Raw genomic sequence first — 21,659 nt, 5'->3', positions numbered from 1 at the left:
CTGACAGGTTTCATTTTAACAAACTTCTATATATTGGCTTTGAATCTAATGTAAACAACTAATAAATTGCACTGCTGAATGACAAAATGTTTAACTTTGATAGATACAGTTTCAAAGTAATTATGAATCTGTATTCCTTCCTTCCACTTTATTCCTTTTGATACATTCATTTATTTAAGAGGTTTCCAGTGAAAATGAATGATTACGCAAGCAAAGATTGATTATGTGCAATGAGTTCTTTAGAAAATGTGCATACAGTATGTAAAACAAGATAGGTTGAAGCTATACCCCTGGCAGTTTGAAAACAGTGGCACCAGAAGAACATCTAGTCTCTGCCATTAGCTTCTGCTGTTTTACACATGCTTTATTATGAAAAGAAAAGAAAGACAAAGTGATTGTAACCTTCATCTAAGATCTTCTTAATCATAGGATTTATTTACCATTAAATATCTTCATCTGCTAATGTACTGGAAATATATGCTTACTGCTGCAGTATTGATGTTCTGCATGGTTGCAGCATAATATTGTTTGAGTACGACACTCATAGCTTGATTAGCTCAAAATGTTGGGAAACTATTTCGTAAGTGCACCAATACTGATAGGTCTCTCTGTCTCAATCTATATATATTTAATTAAAGAATCAATATTTTCAAGATTCATTAATTCAGTATTTTTTGCCACACACCCATAATACACTATTTTATACAAGGAAAGGGTAAATATTGGAATGCAATACATGTCTTGTCATATAAATATCGGACATTAGATACAGCTTCTTGTCAGCCTGAAAAATATATTTTAACAATGCAACACTGAATTAAAAAATTAAACAAATTGAAATTTAAACTTAAACATCATGCAGCTTGTGTTTTTTATATTGATTGACACATTAGTGGACTTGAATTGCATTCTGACTGAATGTGGCTAATTAACACTGCCAGATTATGTGTTGCAAATTGTTTGTGGCAAACTTTCTGGATAATCATCATTCATTTCATACAGAGTGTACATGACATTATCAATAAGTTTTAATTAGCTCATTTCCTGTAGATTGAATAATCTGTACACATTCCTATCATACATGCTTCCCCAGACAACATTGCAGTAAAATCTATTTATGGTTGAATATAGCTTGTACAGTACAGTATCCTATATTCCATTGACAGATATGTTTAAAATTTGTATAATAACCATAAAAAAGAAATTTTTCACACAGAGCCTGGATAATGTACATTCCATTGCAAATTGTTGTCAACAATTACTCCCAAAACTTTGTCCTGGGCTACAATTTGAAGACAAATATCATTCAGTTTAAGACTTAATTTATCATTTACTACGTTTGCTCTGTTTTGCTTTATAGTAATCATTGTTTTTCTCTTCTATTTATCTTGATCCCATTTTCCTTATACAGTAACAGGAAATTTTAATTTAAGCAGATTCATCTGTAAAGATACCTCTAGGTCTGATATGATTAGAGTCAGACAGCATTGTATTGTCTGCATACAGATCGTGGAGGAAAGACAGCTGGCAGTTTTCAAAGACAGATCATTAATAAATAGAAGGAAAAGAAGTGGACATTCTACAGACCCTGTGATAATCTCCAGATTACTGACTCCTCTACCGCTCCAGTGGCCTAGTGGTTAGATTGTCTGCCTCAGATGCGAGAGGTCGTGGGTTCAATCCCTGGCCGAGTCATACCAAAGACTTACAAAAATGGTACTAACAGCTGCCTCGCTTAGCGCTCAGCATTAAGAGGTTACTGGTAGGACTGGCCGGTCTGGTGTCAGGATAATGTGACTGGGTGGGACATCATACTACATGTCTGTGGCATGATGCCCATTGCTAGACATCACTATAAACTGTCACACTGCAGACACTCTAGCGATATGACCGAACAATTGTTACAGCTACATTAAAAATCCAAATCACACACACGCTGACTCCTCATCTGGAAGGTTGCCATTTACTAGGGTACATTGTGATTTATTTGCAAGATAGGAGGCAAACCATTTTGTATCTGCTGCATCACATTTATATATCTTCAACTTACTGAAAAGAATATTATTATCTTCAAGGTCCAAAACCTACATATGGTCAACAAGTATTGCCCCCACGAAGTCCACTTGGTAAATGATGTAGTCTGTTTGTCCACCATCGAGACTGAATTTGCCTTGCATGAGTGATTTTACTCTAATTAGTTTTAATAAAGTTATGGTCTGATAAGTATATTATAAAAATATCACAATCATGCTTTTCCAGAAGTTTAGATAGAGCTGGTCAGCTAAATACAGTTATCTAATTATTTACGTATCGTTTGAAGAGTAGGAGACCTGGTAGCTCAGTTGGTAGAACATCAGGTTTTGTAATACAAGTTCCTGGGTTTGATACCCACCCAAGACAGCTTGCGTTGTCTGCCTCAGTGTGTATTTGGAAAAGACATGACCCTATTTTTCCTGCATGATATAGGCAATAATGTGCTATTAAGACCAACAAAAAAGACAAGAATAGGAGTAATTTTTAGCTATTTTCCATGTTTTCTGGAAAACTGGGCAGAATATACTGAAATGATATACATGTTAAGCTGTCAGAAAGAGGTGCAGCAGTGCTGAAGAGGCATGGTTCAATATTTTCCAGACCTGTCGGCATGGTCCAACATTGTTTGGGCCTGCTCATATTCAGTAGCTGGTTTTGCATAGGAGATACAATTTACCTGAATGAAAAAGAGTTTTGGCTTTCCTACAAGGCCAGGACACTTATTTCCCTTGAAATACTTGAGAATGACTTTAAAATCAGCTTTTTCATCTGTTCCATACAAAACATCCCCCTCGTCACCATGGGTGAGAATGGCACATACGAAGCAGTCTGACTTACAGTGATAATTGTATTCTTTTGAAGCTGTAAATAAAGAATAACAAATCAAGGCTATGAACAAAATATAATCTTTTTTTTTTAAAGATTACATATACAGTAAATATTCATTTAACAATTACATCAGTTTCAAATAAAAACTGATGTTTCAAAGAACTAACATGCAAAATAATCAATTGCTTTCTTGGATTTAAGGTAAGAAGGGTGGCTATTCGTAGAACTGGTAAGTACAGTACATATCTTTATTTTTAAATATCTCTTTGTAGGAGACAGACATATAAAAGTATGAAAACGTACATGGTTTGAACGAACGAATCGAAACATTTAGCCATAAACATTTAAAGAAACTTCATGTAAATTCACATTTACTTGTAAATTTAATGGTATAATGTGAAAAAGACTTTTGAATACTATCCTAATTATTCCTATTTCTGTACTGTTCATCATACTGTCTACCCATTTTTGATGTAATAGTAACAGACTTAGTGGTATGAAAGAATTAGTGAACTGTGTCAGGGATTTTTTCTCTCACATGACTTCAATTTGAAATTTCAATGGTTTGAAATATAATGCTTTGTTTAATAATTTAAATTATATCCATTTGTTAAGAAGTTATAATAAAAATCTAAATGTGTGTCATAACATTCTGTAATTATTCACTGGAACATACAACTATCGATAAGTACAATATTTTAGTGTGCATTGTGAGATGACAAGGAAAACTTGACATTCAAAAATATATAAACAATAAAAAAAATGTCTGAAATTCAGATTTGACATTTTCTTCCTTTCTGAGGAAAACCTGTTAAAAAATAATTCATCCTACTTGTCTTTTTTATCCTTTCAAAAAACACACAGGAGATTTTCTTGAAACAGAGTAAAAATGGATACATTTCAACATGTGAATAAAAAGACTTTATTTTTTCAACTACAAGATGAAATATATCCATTATTCATTCACAGCAAGCAAATTTTTTTAACATTTTAACAAGCAATATGTGTGACAGATTGACTGTCACTGATTTCTTAGTTGAAACCGCACAATGTCACTTGTTTATGTCCTGCATAGTTTATGACTATTTGCGCTGAAAATAGAAATAGTAACATAATTCTGCTTCATAACTGAAGTAAAAAAGCACATTAAAAATGAAAAAAAATGTACGTTTTGTTCAACTGAACTTAATTCATCTTCACCAGGAAATGGTCATACTGCTCAATCATACAAGTGTTTTAGAACAACTTCAGATTTCTTGGTCGTAATGTTATCAATATCTACTGAGTGACAAATTGTGATATTATTTCACTCAAGTGAATTATCAAGATTATTTCCCTCAGAAAAGTCAGTTATTCATGGCCTAACATAAAATAACACTTTGTATTTATCAGATGAAAAGTCAAAACTTATGAAGATTCAAATACAAATATTTGCAAAATTACCCACTCGATTCCATGCATCAATATATCTTTTCTGACTTTAACATTGTCAGTGATGACATTCATGTCACTGCCAACAATGTGATAGCCATGACATGCTATGCTAACACAGCAGTAAAAAAATCACTCTTCCATATTGCCAATAGCAAACTAAATGATCAAATAATTTGGCAATTCCTCTCTGAACAATTTAAAAAATGGCTAGACCAAGAACCAAGACCCAAATTTCATGAACAGAAAGAATTTTCTGACTAGACAGATAAATAAAAAGGTGATACCAGCAACAAACAAAACAAGGAGAAGGCCTTGGTGGACTGTGTGACCCTAGCGACCTCATGGATCAATTGGAAACACTTGCAGGATCATTTCATGCAGACAACAATGCACCATAAGTCAATAACAAGGTCACATCAATTTGTTGTTGTTGTTGTTGTTGTTGTTGTGGGGTTTAACGCCATTTTTCAGCACACGATAGGCTATACATGGCGGCCAGTATTAATGGTGGAGGAAGAACCCGGAAAACCCCGGAAAGAACCACCGACCCACGAGAAGCTACTGGCAAGCTTTCTCACATGCCCACATTGGCTGAATCCTAGACTCGAACCGCCGCAGACAGAGGTGAGATGGCAGTGATCCGTAACGAAGAGCGCTTTAGACCACTCGGCCACATCAATTTGTAAGCATTGCTCACCAATCATATTATGGACAGAAAAAACATGACATACTGATGAAGAACTTGTTGAAGACATCAAAGATGTGTATTATAACAATGATGATGAGTTCGGAAGTGATTGAAACACTGTGTTTTGCATGAAATCTATGCTGCAATGCAACAGGTTGCTGCAAATACATTGATCATACCTCAATGGTTACATCAATGATCATACTCTCATTAACAAAACTGGAATTTAATACATCTTTTTCCACACCTGTTACTGTGGAGCAATTCTGCACACACAAAAAATTGCACCGAGTTTATTTCAATTGGCCTAATATCCCATCACTGTTTTCAGCAGACAGTGCATATAACACAGATTCAATCAATGAAGAGATTCCATGAAGAAATACAATGTTTACTGGCAAACTCTAAAATTTCTATTCATGAGCATGAGCCCACTCTCAGCATTATCATCTTGATCAATTCCATGCTGTTGGCATCTAACATCCATCAATAAGATCAGTCTTAAGTTGGCCTGATGACATTTCAGGCGATTTTTATGCATGGACTATCATACTGTACCTGACACTGTTAGGATAACCTCAACAATGCAGATCAATTTAACTCATGATGCCATCCAAGTTAGTTATAAAAGCAGAGCTGCCTCAAGTGTGACCTCACAGGGTTCGACACTGGCTGGGTTTTCACCAACTGTGGGACCAGGTGATTTGATATCGATTATGCCCACATTACTTGTGTATCTTTCATGTCATAATAATCAGCTGGCATAAATTCATTTGACCCTTCTGGATCAAGATGGGCACATTGTAAATCTGCGGATTGAAATGTTGATGACATAACTTTACATTAGAGATCACCCTGATATTTAATATAATAATGATCATACCCAGACATGTAATACAAATGTGCATTCTAAACAAGAAAACCCATTTGCATGACAAATTATGGAATTTGTCTTGGTGACATTGTTTGTGGATTGTTCATACATGCACCAAAGGTGTTCATGGCATTATCTTCACGTGCTGCACCAATTACTAAACAAGTTGCAATGCAAGCTTTGATAGCATAAAAAATGTTGCTGTGGACTGGTTGAAAAATCTTGGATTGCAAGTGGTTCAGCTGCTTCAAAATTAACGATAATAATTAATGACTCAAGCACCATCAAAACTGGTTACAATACCATTAAGAGAAACTATGCTTGCCACAGTTGGTAAAATTATTAATGAGGCAGCTCAACAATAACTGTCTGATTCAGAAGTTGCTCAACAATGAATAGCAGCATCTGGTATTGCAAACATGTCATGCCACTAACCAATCTTCATGTACTTATGATGGCAAAATCAATCAAACATTTTCATGGTGTCATATGACAAAGGATGTCAAGTTGACACATACACACACACACACAGACAGACAGACAGACAGACAGACACACACACAGTTTTCAAGTTTTGCAAAATCAATAATATGGGAACAATGAAGTGTAAAAAAGACTGCTTTTTGTCAAAGATACTGTATATTACCATCTTCTAAAATTTTCAGCATCCCTTGAACTGTCTGGTCATTATACATCTTGACATCAAATCCCATTGCCCTGAAAGTAGAATGCAAAGCCATAGCATCTGCATCTGTTCCTGTTCTGACAGACAGATCTAAGTGTGGCTTAAAAGTTTTGTTGCTGATTATGATGGCCATGCCTCTGTTCTCATGGTCCATGTTGTATGCATAAGACTCAAATTCCTTCTGAGTTATCACTGGTGTCAGACCACTGTTTGAGTTCTCTGCTGTGCCATCTGGACTGCTGGAAGAAAGTCAAGCTAAAGTTAGAAACCTTATAAAGCTTTGCTCAGCATAAATTTATTACAAATATTTGTCAGTTAGATAACTGATCCAGATTTTCTTACAGTATTATTCTTGTATTGTTCAAGTCTGCATCAATATTATTTTTTATGTCTCTCATAATCAAACATCAGCAAATGCTGTAAAATCTGGATAATCAGTGTATACAGATAATCATTATACGAAATGAACCCTCTTCATTTTTGTAAAGCAAACATAAGTGTATATATGAATGCAAAAGAACCACCAAAAGATCTGAATGTCTTCTGAAACTAATATAAATATTATTTTATGTGATTTAAATTATTTTTTGTTGTTGTATATATTCACCTCATTTTAATTCTGTTTTCTTTATATTAACCTTTTTCAACCACGTGTATACCATATGGTATCCTGTAAAATGCAATGGCTAAGTTTTAATATTTGAACTTTTGAAATAATCATATCAAATTTAGTCGTATGAAGATAAATGCATTACAACCATTGTTAATATAAAAAATAAGGATATAAGCATATTACCCAGATTTTACAATAAGCTAACAATATTATAATATTATGCCAATATGAGATACCATTGAATCTCATGGCTTGATCACCAAAGGCCCTAAATAACAGGCTCCAGTGGACCTGAGACTGCCCACCAGGTTGACATCTGCCCATTGGTCAATTGCAAGAACAGTTGGCAAAGAAATCTTGGTTAGCAGGATGCTTGAAATTTCTCAAATGCTGTTGATTGCTTGAGAACAACAGTTTTAAAGTTTTTACAACTCTTTTATGTTCATCTGATTGTACATCAACACCATTTGTGCAAAACTGAAAGGCCCTTATGCCAGGAGATGCGCTACTTTGTGTCAAATCTTTTCAAATTCTTTTGAGTTATTTTTTACAAATAAAGCAGTGTTAATGTTGTCCTACTTGTAGCGATAGCAACCATAAATAATGGTGGAAGAGCATCATTTACATAAACCAGAAAAGCATTAAAACCAGGGCACCTTTATATCTTTTTGGGAGGTGGGATGGTCAAATTCTGTTAAGCACTAATTTAGAAAATGTTATTCAACATTTTTTCTTCTATTTTTAGCACAAGAAGTCGTACTTAATAACTGATCTGCATAATTTTTATAAGATTTTTAACCATCCTTCATGCCAGAAAGCTTTTTGTAAACTTTGGTTAAAACTATTGATTGGTTTTCGAGAAGAAGTTATTTAAAGGATTTTCCATTTTTAGTAATAGTGGCCATATCTGAAGGTAAATCAAAATCATTTGAACAGATTTTTATTTTAATATTAGAATGCTTTGTTTGACATTTAATCAAATTCTGTTGAGCAGTTTGTTACCAATTTCACATTTAGTAATGTTGGCCATACTTGACGGCAGATCAGCAGCATTGTTTATATAAATTTGAAACAACTTTTGCTTTCCATCAAGTTTGGTTAATTCTATTTAGTGGTTTTGGAAAAGTTATTTGAAGGGTTTTCTATTTTTAATAACAGTGACTAATATTTGATCATTTATATAAGTTTGAAGGTGAATTCATGCAGGAATTCTTTCTTTTAAATTTGAGCAACTTTATTTAGAAGTTTTTGAGAAGTTGTTTAAAGGTTTTCCAGACAATTGTGAATCTGTAATGAGTTGTGTACAATTATGAAGGGCTTTATCAACCAAATTACAATTCTACAAGGGGCCCCGAGTGGCAGAGTGGTCTAAAGCGCTCACCATTCCGGATCACTGCCATCTCACCTCTGTCTGCGTGGGTTCGAGTCCAAGGCTCGGCTAGCGTGGGTACGTGGGAAAGCCTGCCAGTAGCTTCTCATAGGTCGGTGGTTCTTCCCTGGGTTTTCCAGGGTTCTTCCTCCACCAGTTATACTGGCCACCATGTATAGCCTGTCTTGTGCTGAAAAATGGCGTTAAACCCTAGAACAACAACAACAACAACAACAATTCTACAATATGAAATTATATTGTCAAAAAGGAACCAGTTTAAAGTCTTAAACATATCAGCAGGTAGTATCACTGGAACTACATCTAGTAATATTCTAGCTGCATGCTACTGAAGTGTAATTATATGATAAATATTAGTTTGTGTGCATGAGCTCAATACTGTGCAACAGTTATCCATAACAGGTAATATTATGTAAGTGTAATAGAATATGTTCCTTGCATTCAGTCTTTACAGTAGTGTTACTTTATAGGCTTTAATGTTACAGACATGATCTAAATGATGTGTGTGTGTGTGTGTGTGTGTGTGATTTGGATTTTTAACATAGCTTTAACAATTTTTCAGTCATATTGCTATGATGTCTGCAATGTGACAGTTTATAGTGATGTTTAGCACTGGGGCATCATGCTGCAGACATGTAGCATGATGTCCCACCCAGTCACATTATCCTGACACCAGGCTGACCAGTCCTATAACACTAACCTCCTAATGCTGAGGGCCAAGCGAGGAAGCTGTTAGTACCATTTTTTTAAAGTCTTTGGCATGACTCGGCTGGGGATCAAACCCATTACCTTGATCTAAATGATGATTCCATGTTAGTTTATCAACAAAATGTACTCCTAGGAGTTTATGGTATTCTACATTAGATATATATTCATTCTTCAAGAGAATCAAATTGGCTTTTACATGGATAGTCTGTCTGATGATTTTAGTAGCACTGCAGTGGTCATTTTTGTGCTTACTTGTCTTGACACCATTTCCTAATACTGTATGATAAAATCATGCTGCAGCTGTTTTTGATTTGTGTTGCTGTTTTGACCCAATACTGTATGTGGAATGTTGCATCATATGCAAATACATCAGTTTTTCTGTATACAATGGCAGGTCAATAATGCTTAAGAGCAAAAAAATAGGCCACAGGATTGAACTCTTGAGACATACAATATTTTATAGGACCGTGACTTGATGAGGATTGTTTAGCAGCACTTGCTGTGTTCTGTCACTAAGATAAGATTGTACCCAGGAAATGGTTTTTGCACTTTTCAATTAAATTGTTATAAACACACTTTCCAACAAGTATGTTAAGGAAAATAAAGTCAACACCTTTTTTTGATTTAAAAGGTTTTGATCCTATTATGTTTCCATCATTAAAGTCTTCAAGCCAATTATCTTTATTAGCACAGTATGATATAACATGTTTGAGTGAAATCCTAACTAGTGTTGATGTATTATTAATGGTCATTAGTTTGGAAGAAAGTACTGATTTATTTTACAACAGGTTTCTCATTAATTCTCGCAAGGTGGGTAGGTCCAAAATGGGTATGTAATTTTCTGGAAGATCTTTCTCATTGCCCTTATGTAATGGTATTATTTTTGCCCTCTTTAAGGTATAAGTAAATTTAGTACATTAAAGGCTTAAGTTTATAATATGTGCTGTATTATATTAGCCCTTGGTTTCAACAATAAGGGGCTTATCCCAACTAACCCTGTGCTTTTTTGAGTGTTAAGGTTTTTTAGATTGCACCTTACATCTTTTGTTATTTGCATTATTTCATATAGTTGTTAGAGATTATTCTTAAGTATGGAGCATACATATTTTTCTCATTTTGTATATTCTCATGTTGGGTCATTTATTTTGAAAGCACATTTGCAGAAATGCTTGTTTACTAATGTTTAGCTATGTCTTTGGAGCTTATTACATTTTTTCTTTCAAACTAGTAAACCTGCATTTTTGGGGGAATGTAATTCAATAATATATTTCCAACAAGTTCTAGTGTCTTTGTTTGGTTTAGGACTTCTGCAAAAAAGATTGTTTTCAATTTCTTGATAAGAGACTTTTTTTGCACCATAATTTGCATTTTCTTTGTGATACCTTATAGCTTTCTAGAAGTTTTAAGTTTTGTATTATACCAAAAAGGCTGTGTGGAACCTGTTTGTAAAGTAAATCTAAGAATTTGGAGTAAAACATACCAAAACCTTCCCCTTGGTCCTGCCATGCCGTAATTCCTTTAATTGATGCATTAGCTAAATACAAACTGGACAGTGGTCACTTATGGCAAGGAATAGTACTCTTAATTCTATAATATATTTGGGATGAGTGGAATATACACGGTCTGGGTAATGGATGAGATGCAATTTATTTGCCTTATTTTCACAACCTGACAAAAATGTATATGTTTTGTATCATACCAGTATTTACTATTGGTACAAGATGGATATAAGTTTATATTAAAATCACTGAGAAGAACCAATTCCAGGTTTTAAGATGTAGACATGATCATTAGATGCTCACACTGACCAATCCTCGATGAATGGCCATTTGGTGGACAGTATACAAAGCAGGTTAGAACTGATGTAGTGTGGGAAAATGTGAATTTAAGATAAATACATGTAGTTACAAGATCAGCTTACCCTACATCTAAGTATAACTTAGATCATTGCTTATATATACCACAAACCCCACCCCTCCAGATTTTCCTACTTTATCCTTCCATTTAAATACAAACCCATCTACAATGTATTTATAATTTTCTATCTGTTATGAATCAAGTACAAAAGTTTCACACAAGTCATGAACTAGTAAGCTGCAGTCTTGGTATAGTGCTATATTAATTTATATTGGAAATAAGTGGCATATATTTAAGTTTATAATTTTAAAACTTCTTTTCACACAAGAATCAAATTAACATCACGATGATCACTGTCAAAATTTTGTCCTCTTTGTGGGATTTATACATGTGGATTACTAAATTACATCATTATGCTCATGTAGGTCAGAAATTATCTTGTGCCATGGACCAGTCTTCATTATAATAGCAAGGGTCAGTAATGGAGAATACTGTATTACACTGTATGTGAATAAAAAGCAGAGGCAAACAAGCATGTACATATTTATAGTCCTGTCAACACACAACAATGACTCTGAATAGCAGTTTTCTTTGAGGTGATTCATATATATGCATCATTTTGTCAAGTGTCACTTATTAATATTAAGGAATGAATATTGTAGATATTATCAGCATGAAACTATTTGGACATTACTACCTTGTGAAGTCTCTAATCTTGCAAACATTGCTTCTGCTTATGACCATAGCTATTACGTCTGTAGCATTTCATCAGTTTTCTGTGCTTTTGACCATAGCAATTAGGTCTGTAGCATTTCATCAGTTTTCTGTGCTTTTGACCATAGCAATTAGGTCTGTAGCATTTCATCAGTTTTCTGTGCTTATGACCATAGCAATTATGTCTGTAGCATTTCATCAGTTTTCTGTGCTTATGACCATAGCAATTACGTCTGTAGCATTTCATCAGTTTTCTGTGCTTATGACCATAGCAATTACGTCTGTAGCATTTCATCAGTTTTCTGTGCTTATGACCACAGCAATTACGTCTGTAGCATTTCATCAGTTTTCTGTGCTTATGACCACAGCAATTACGTCTGTAGCATTTCATCAGTTTTCTGTGCTTATGACCACAGCAATTACGTCTGTAGCATTTCATCAGTTTTCTGTGCTTATGACCACAGCAATTACGTCTGTAGCATTTCATCAGTTTTCTGTGCTTATGACCATAGCAATTACGTCTGTAGCATTTCATCAGTTTTCTGTGCTTATGACCATAGCTATTACGTCTGTAGCATTTCATCAGTTTTCTGTGCTTATGACCATAGCAATTACGTCTGTAGCATTTCATCAGTTTACTGTGCTTATGACCATAGCAATTACGTCTGTAGCATTTCATCAGTTTTCTGTGCTTATGACCATAGCAATTACGTCTGTAGCATTTCATCAGTTTTCTGTGCTTATGACCATAGCAATTACGTCTGTAGCATTTCATCAGTTTTCTGTGCTTATGACCATAGCAATTACGTCTGTAGCATTTCATCAGTTTTCTGTTCTTATGACCATAGCTATTACGTCTGTAGCATTTCATCAGTTTTCTATGCTTATGGTATTACTTGCTTATAAATCGAGACAAACTACAAACAACAAAGATCCAGATCTGCCATAGTATAATGCACATGCAGATCATGGTCTAAACTGTTTGTTCTACTGATTACTACTAAAAATCTGCACAGACCCAGATCTGCTGATGCATTACAATGGCAGATCAGGGTCTGTTCATTTTGTAGTTGGACTCCACTTACAAGTGAATATAAATGGTACTTACTTTTGTACATATCATTTTCACAACAGTTACAAAGGAATAGTTAGCCTCATATTGTGAATGCACATTGTCCATTTTAACATCTGTACATACTGGTCAATGTCCTTTGGAAATGCTGATGTTCTTTTCTCACTGAGGTGAAAACCATATTCAGGATAAACACCATTTGTTAGATACCTATTTTTCAGTACACGATAGGCTATGCATGGCGGCCAGTATTAATGGTGAAGGAAAAACCTGGGAAAACCCCGGGAAGAACCACCAACCAACGAGAAGCTACTGGCAAGCTTTCTCACATACCCACATTGGCCGAATTCTAGACTTGAACCCACGCAGACAGAGGTGAGATGGCAGTGATCCATAACGGAGAGTACTTTTGGCCACTTGGCCACTCAGGGCCCCCACCTATTTTTGTCCATAAACATTATTATTGGGGATGAATTCTATGCCATAATCTTTGCACATTTCTCCCAGGGTAAATTTCAGTGTCTGCGTATCAGTCTGTTCTGGGGGTGATTTCTAGGTACACTATTTGTGTGTCACTATCAAATAATAAAATGTACCCAGTTCTGGGGGTGACTTCTAGGTACACTATTTGTGTGTCACATCACAGTCTATTCTGTAGTGGGTAACTTCTAGGTAATATATTTGTGTGTCAGTATCAATTGATAAAATGTAGTCAGTTAAGACTTGGTCCTTTATTAAGAATATTCCACATAGTATATCCACAGCTAACATTATTTCCACCTATACATATTATCATGTTGGCACACTCATCTGATGCTAGTGATCTCAATTTTGCATGCAAATCCTTCACTTCTGATCTAATAATCATCTGCACATCCACAGTTTTTTCTTAGGCAGTTTGGGTGGATGTGCTTTAGAATTTAGAACTGACAAACCAATCAGAACAGTAGATTTTTTCTGTACTTTATGAGTTTGATGATGAGGTGTTCTCCCATGGTTCTTGACACTCTCTGGGTCTGCTGATCGGTGATTTCTCACACATCATCAACATCTTGGAGTTTCTGACAGTTCCATTCGTTGCACTGTATATGTGATATTCACGGTTCTGCATACTGTTGGCTCTTGTTAGATTATAATAGTGCTTTGGATTGGGGTTGATGATTGTTTGGGTACTTGACACTTCATTGGTTTCTGATGAATTCCCCTTTCCCCAAGTTTTTCTGGTCTAAATGATTAATCTCAGTTGAGGTACTTATTTTTGTGTTTTTAGATCTTGTGCATGTGGCATTGTGTCATAATGATTACTCTTTACTGCCATAACTTCAATTTCTGTTCTTAGATGATGAATTTTGGATTCAAGATCCCTGATCATAGCTATTAAGTAACTTTGAATATAATTTTTTACGACACTGCAACCTGCATTATGTTTGAGAGAAATCTCATTATCTTGACTAGTGTCATTGACACTTTGATGATGTCAACCTTGGTCTACCTGGACTTGGGCAGAGGCAGGTGTTTTATATTTAGGTACTGTGTGGCTCATGTCTACCTGTGCAAGTGAATGTGTAATGAACTGTGGTCTTGCCTGGGTCTAGCTCAGGAAGGGGTGAGGAAGGTGTTCAGAATAGGCGCTCTGTAGCTTGTGTCTACTAGTGCAACTAAGTGCGTAATAAAGTGTGCTCTTGCATCGCTGGCACTATTAGGAGTGGATGCTATGGACCAAGCTGAGGATGGCTGTGCCCAAAATCTGGGTTTCAAGTGTAGACACTTGTAAATTACCTTTACAAAAATTTTTTTTAACAGTAACCATAACCACAAGGTGCCTTTGGGGCAAGCAAGCAGTTCAGAATGAATTGTCTTAGCTTCATAATGATATACATCAAGTGTGAAAAAAATTTGTTTTCAACCAAGACACTACTACAAATTTTCTTGGACTGTGACCTTAACCATCAGACCATATCACAGAATGAACTGCCATAGCTTCATAATGATTCAACCCATGTATCAATAACATTTATGGAGTTTATAGCAAATTCAAAACTGCAAAGAAAACTTGAACAACATTTTCTAATACTGTGCCCTTTATCCATAGTTCAAAAGGCTGAACATGTATGACCAAAGAATGGATTGTGGAAGCTTCATAATGATTTGTGACTAGTATATATGATGAGAATTTATCATGGGTTTAAGAAGTATTTGCAAATAAGAAATATTAAGCAAAACCTTAACAAATTGTTGACAGTCATGATGCTCTGTCTAGCTTCCCATTAATGTGTGATCAGCAAAATTTTGGAAACATGTGAGACAGGTTTTCCAACAAATGTGGACTTATCGTGGAAGAATTAATAGTGTTTCTGTCATTTTTTGTGGGAGGAGGGGATCAGTTTATAGTCTTAAATCTATTCCCTCTGCACCCATTATATAATGAATTAAACTGTGTAGGTCATTTCAATCTGGGGATTCACTTCCATTGATTTTACCAACAATGCATTTCAATTCTGAGAAGCATATTCCTTAATGTATGCAGTCAATCACTACACAAATCAACACTAGTATACAGAAACACAAGATATTTGCACTGATCATCAAATAATATTATCATTAATATCATGATAATAACAAGGATCCTCAGTCATTATCTTAATAATAATTATTATTATTATTATTGTCATTATTATTATTATTATTGTTATTATTATCATCATCATCATCATCATCATTATTATTATTGTTGTTGTTGTTGTTTTTGTTGTTTTTGTTATTAACTATTGATATAATAGAAAATGATTATCAATAACATCTGACTATTATACTGCTTGGATTCTTTTACTGTTTTACTACTACTACCAATTATTATCATTAACTGTTTATATATTATAACTGATGATGGTAATCAATAATATATCACTATATTAACAATGTACTTACTATTAATTACTTAGTCATTATACTTTTATTGATCATTTATTATACTTCTTTGATTCTTTTACTTACTACTAATACTACCAATTATTATTATTATTACAATAATCATTGTTGTACTTTTAATATTGCTACCACATTATAAAAATTGATAATGATAATAATGATAATTGTTTACATTATTCATGATATTCCTGTCATTACTATTTCCTTTATTATCATGTAGTAATGAATCAATTATCTTGAATGTCATAATGGTTATTTATAATTGTTATTTATCATAGAAAAAGAAACAAAGAATCAAGTCTTATGTTCTTCTTCACATCTGTTTTTGCAGTTATATCTTGACACCTTATTTAATTTCTTTGCAATGAAGAGTTTGGGATTAGAAAACAATTTTCAGAGGAAGCACAATCCTGAGCTGGCCTATGTAGAGTGAGCCTCTGCATCCACGACCTACGGTTCTGATCCTGGTTGATCAGTTTTCTAACTTTATTTGGTCACAATTTGTTAATATTGGAATCTCACTTTTTTAAAGACCCACCGCACCCCTTACTGGTTTGGATATGTTGTAAGAGGTGACTATATGAGGTAACCTGTTTGACATTGGCTGCATCCCAAGAGGATGGTCCATTGGAAGGGCATCAGTGACATGGCCTGAAGTTCCTGTACCATCCGTATAAACATGTTTATCTGTAAAAAAAAAAAGACAAACTCTAATAATAAAAAATAAAAATAACCAATAAGAGATCTAAAATGTCTTATCATTAATGATGAGTTGAAACATGGTCTATTTTATACTGATTGTGCAAGTTCCCACTAAATTTAGATACTGTCATGTACACACATCCATTATCAACACACATATGGTAAGTTGAACAAATTAATCTTACAAAATACATCTTCCCTATCTCAATCCCTAGGGAGCAATAAATAATCATAATGTTTCTTTGAAATGACCAGCAGTAATACTACATAGGGATGCATTAATGCTAAATAAGCTGAATTCTATAAAATTCATCTGACAAAGCAATATCCACAAAAATGGGCCAGAGGTAAAATGTAAAACCTAACTGCACATGTACACAAATCATGTATCTAGCCTACAATATAATTATGCAAATAGCGTGGGAGGTTAGAAATGATGAACAAAACTTTTGATATACCTCTTTTTTCAAACATTTTTAACAAATGTCCCCTGGGTCAAAGAAAAAAGTAATCTTTAAGACACATGTATACCAACTGCATATCTAATGTATAAATGCTGTAAAAGCAAAAGCAGTGTGCATGGAAGAAGTTACGATGAACTACATTCTCCAAATTCCCCACTTTTCAAAATGATTTTTCATTAAATTTTCACAAAAATGTGTGGTAGAAAAAAGGAAAACCTTACCATGCATCAACTTCACTCTGATGATCAGGTGAAAAAGTTTCAGAAAAATAGAAGTAGTAATGAGAAACTGAACTCCTAAAACACCCCTTTTTGACTATTTTGCAAGAAATCTTTCCAAAATTGGGCAATAGGAATACAGGTGTCCTTTAAGACAAGTTGAACTGTATATCCAAGGTAAATGACATCATATCCACACAGGCATCACAGAGAATGAAAAAAACTTTAACCTATGGCCTACTGAAGTAAACAACAGCTCGTAAGAGAACTGTAAAATCTGTATAATAAGCACACACATACAAATAAGCAAATAAAGAAGAAAACGTACAAATAAGCACACACAAAAATAAGCTTTATGTTAATATGATAATTAATTTTGGAGATAGAGTAATAAGATTTTCAAGATGGCCACCATGGTATCCATATTTTGGATACCAGATCCAAATAATTTTCACTCAGGAACAACTAGACACTATTAAGAAGTCTTCCGGTGAAAAGCCCCATGTTTATGTGACTTTGTAATTTGGAGCAGCAATAACAAGAGTTTCAAAACTGCTGTCATGGCATCCATACTTGAGATCAGATCAGTGGCATTTTCATCTAGGGCCAACAACATATAGATATCACAATTAGCTTTCTAGTGAAAACTCCATGTCAAAATGACTTTCTGTTTAGGAGTAGTGATAACACAACTTTCAAGGTGGTTGGCATGGTGTCCATATTTGGATGTCAGATAGGCAAAATTTTCATTTAAGACCAACAAGGCACAAGAATAAGTTTTCCAGTGTAAACCTGATGTTGACATTACTAAATTCTATTCTGAATGGGTAATGATGACAAGGATTTTAAGGTTGCTGCTGTTGTGGCCATATTGGCTGTCTGAGTGACTCCATTTTTATTTTGGACCAAACTGATATCATAAGAGGACTTTTTCTGGAAACCATTTGTCAATATGACTTGTTGTTCTGGAGAAGAAGCAATAACGAGATTTTCAAGATGGCTACCATGGTGGTCATACTGGACTTAAGATTGGCATCATTTTCATCTAAGACCATCTAGATGTCATAAGAAGTCTCTTAGTAAAAACCTCATTATGATATGACCTTACATTCAAGAGAAGTAGCAATAACAAGGTTTTCAATGGCTCATGGTAGGAATATTGTATGTCCATTGCAGCACCATTTTTATTTATGACCAACTAGACAAAGGAAATCTTTTAGTGAAAACGCCAGGTTGAAATGAGGAGGAGTAGTGATAACGTTTTCAAGATGGCCACTGTAGTGGCTATACTGGATCTCTGAGTGACACTATTTATATCTAGGAACAATTATAGAGCATTTAGACATCTTTTAGTGAAAACTCCATGCTGATATGACCATTCATTCAGGAGGAGTGGTGATAACGAATATTTTCAAGATGACCACTGTCATGGCCATATTGGATGTTCTTTCTACACCATCTGCATTTAGAACCAACCAGACTTTGGGATGAACGTGTGTTTACAGTTTTACAGCAATCCTCCAGATAGTTTAAAAAGGAATAGCAATAACAAACTTAACAGTGCTAACGGATGGATGTCAGTAGCTGATGGACAAAGATCAACAAACCATCCCATAAGGTGTTCTGATTTATGATATGAGTAGAGGTAATAAGCATGTACTATGCACAATAAATGTGAAAAAAAAAGGCATTAATGCTTACATTCTAGATTATATAGCACTTGCCTCACTGTGTGGTCTTGACTCAGTATTACAACTTTACTAAGGTCAGGATAATCATGCAATCTGAGATTAACACATACAGCTCTGTTCACAAGAACTGATACAGTTAGCAATGGGTATATCTGGACCAAATGGATACATACCACATATAGTAAAGGTCAGGAAGCCCTTGTCTGGTGATCAGTGATGATACTGGATTGTGCATTTTATACAATCTGCAGTGTCCATTTTATATGATCTGCAGTGTCCAATGTCTGCAAATATTTTGTGCATAAGTGCAGCAGTTTATTTTGCACTACACCAAGCAAGATCAGTTTAATAAGCTCTAAATACAGTTATCTGTTAATGTACTATTGGCAGTTTTCAATTTGGTACTGTTAATAGTTTTATTCCACTAAGCCAGAATTAGCAAACTTACAAAACTCAGTGCTTTACAGTACTCATTGTTGCATTATTACTGAGTGGGTTCCCCAGTTTTTCGCTGCATACAAATATGATAACCATGCTATTCAAGAAGATTCCATATGTTTTGAAACAACAAGTTGACAGTGTTAGGGACCGCTTGATTGTTGTTGTTGTTGTTGTTGTTGTAGGGTTTAACGCCATTTTTCAGCACACGATAGACTATACATGGTGGACAGTATTAATGGTGGAGGAAGAACCTGTGAAAACCCCGGAAAGAACCACCGACCCACGAGAAACTACTGACAAGCTTTCTCACATACCCACATTAGCCGAATCCGAGACTTGAACCCACGCAGACAGAGGTGAGATGACAGTGATCCGTAATGAAGAGCGCTTTAGACCACCCAGCCACTCGGGGCCCTGGGACCACTTGGTGTCAGTCAGGTTAGAAATTATAAAGTGATGAATAAAGTGATGAATGAAATGACTAATTTTTGTCCATCTTTTACACCCTTGATGCCTTTCATTCTTAACTTCAGCATGGGGGCACAAACAAACAAGAGGGTAGGGTAGTGATTACTAAAGTGCATTATGTATTATTTTCCTTTGTCCCTCTAAAATGAAGTCCCCAATTTGGAGGGGGGACACACTGTCCCCTACCAGCTGGATCCTAAGTACAATGCTGCAGCACTTCAATGAATTACTTTTTCCACATGTGAAAGCAAAAATGAGACAAAAATAGGGCAGATATTTTTATCCCTTAACTCAGTAAAACATGCATTGTGAATTACCATTGTCAAGTATGAAGTTTCTCTGGAGTGTTTTCTGACTGTGTCCATTATGTAGTACAGGAAGGAATTGTGGCATTGGCAGATGTAGTTGTTGTTGTTGTTGATACAGGGTTAAACGCCATTTTTCAGCACAAGAGAGGCTATATATGGCAGCTAGTATAAATGGTGGAGGTAGAACCTGGGAAAACCCTGGAAGAACCACCAAGCCACAAGAAGCTACTGGCATGCTTTCTCACATACCCACATTGGCCAAGTCTGAGACTTTAACCCATGCAGACTGAGGTTAGATGGCAGTGATCCATAAATGGTGAGCACTTTAGACCACTTGGCAACTCTGGGCCTCTTGGACAGATGTAGCCAGTGCAAATACTGTATATCCACATTGTCATGACAGCTGAAGACAGGAAAATCCAAACTCATACAATCACACTTAATTATATATTTCATAGTGAGAAACTGAAAAATATCAGTAGGAAAAAAATTATATCACAAGTGGCAATAACACATTTGGAACTACTCTTTTGTCATTGACAAAATGTATGTGCCCTATGTATTATTACTCAAACCTGTATTTCCATATTCAGGCATTTTTCTCATTCTTATTCTTCTTCTCCTTCTCTCCCTCCCTCCCCCTTTTCTAGGGCCATTGAGATCGATCACCAGCTCTGGGGTAAGAAATACCCGGGCCTGTCCTAGTTCTTATTCAAATAACATTTTTCTTTTATAAAATTAAAAAGTGTTGTTTGGCCCCCTGATGGACCCGGGCCCTGGGGATATATCCCCAGTTGCCTCCCCTCTTGTCAGTCCTACAATTCTCTTAAAATGTGTAAACTGTAGACCCTCTTTAGCAACCATTGAGATTCCATTAAGAAATGCCTAAAAATGAATTCCAAACTGCAAAAAGTAGACTTCAAGTATTAACTTTTTTATAATTAGTTTTCTAAATGAATCATGTACACTGTCAGTGACTGAACTTATATATGAAGATGCTATATTTCACCCATACAATATTGTATAAGTTGCCTGTAGTATATTCCATGACAAATGGTACACATGTTTTAGAAAGAAAGAAAAAACTCATTATAATAATATAGAAATACAAGTTTTAAGTAGCAATTATATTATAATCACAATCATGTTAGAAAACAATGGCTAACTTGGACCCTGATTAGTGTTGATGTCAAACTGAAATTAAGTGATAATCAAAAGCTGCATACAGTGTCTGCTACCAACCTAGACTGCAAGATAACCAAGGTCACACACAAATTTACTCTGATTGTAGAAATAAACAAAAAGAATGATTATCCTAATATGTAAAATGATAATCATTAAAATCTGTTGTTTAAAGATCCTATGCTCAGAAGTCTGTCAGATATAACCACTGTTATGTTTCTTGTTTCTTCATCCCTACTGTATCAATCATGAAATGTGTCAACAAAAATAAAACTGTTTTTATTTTCAAATGAGTACAGTCATTATTTTGGCAAAATGCAGTTTGAAGCATGGTGTGTACAAGTTAAATCTGTATAACATCAC

At 34.9% G+C, this 21,659-nt stretch overlaps 1 protein-coding gene across 3 annotated transcripts in view; it reads right to left on the bottom strand.

Annotated features, from left to right (window-relative positions):
- LOC149803466 (caspase-3-like) overlaps nt 1–21,659 on the bottom strand; it is a 76,496-nt gene that overhangs the window by 48,146 nt on the left and 6,691 nt on the right. For 2 of the 3 annotated variants that reach the window (XM_089953186.1, XM_089953184.1), the window contains exons 2-4: nt 16,413–16,509; nt 6,505–6,782; nt 2,711–2,895 (exon numbers count right to left, since the gene is read on the bottom strand). In XM_089953186.1, the coding sequence (XP_089809312.1) occupies nt 2,711–2,895; nt 6,505–6,782; nt 16,413–16,509 (560 nt within the window). The remainder of the gene's footprint in view (nt 1–2,710; nt 2,896–6,504; nt 6,783–16,412; nt 16,510–21,659) is intronic. The other variant, XM_089953185.1, reaches the window with a different exon arrangement.

Source organism: Sinohyriopsis cumingii, chromosome 3 (assembly GCF_028554795.1).
Source record: "Sinohyriopsis cumingii isolate HCF-2022 chromosome 3, ASM2855479v2, whole genome shotgun sequence".
In the NCBI taxonomy this organism is placed as follows: Eukaryota; Metazoa; Mollusca; class Bivalvia; order Unionida; family Unionidae; genus Sinohyriopsis; species Sinohyriopsis cumingii.
The sequence above is the reverse complement of the archived record's forward strand: the minus strand, read 5'-3'. Positions and strand labels throughout refer to the sequence as shown.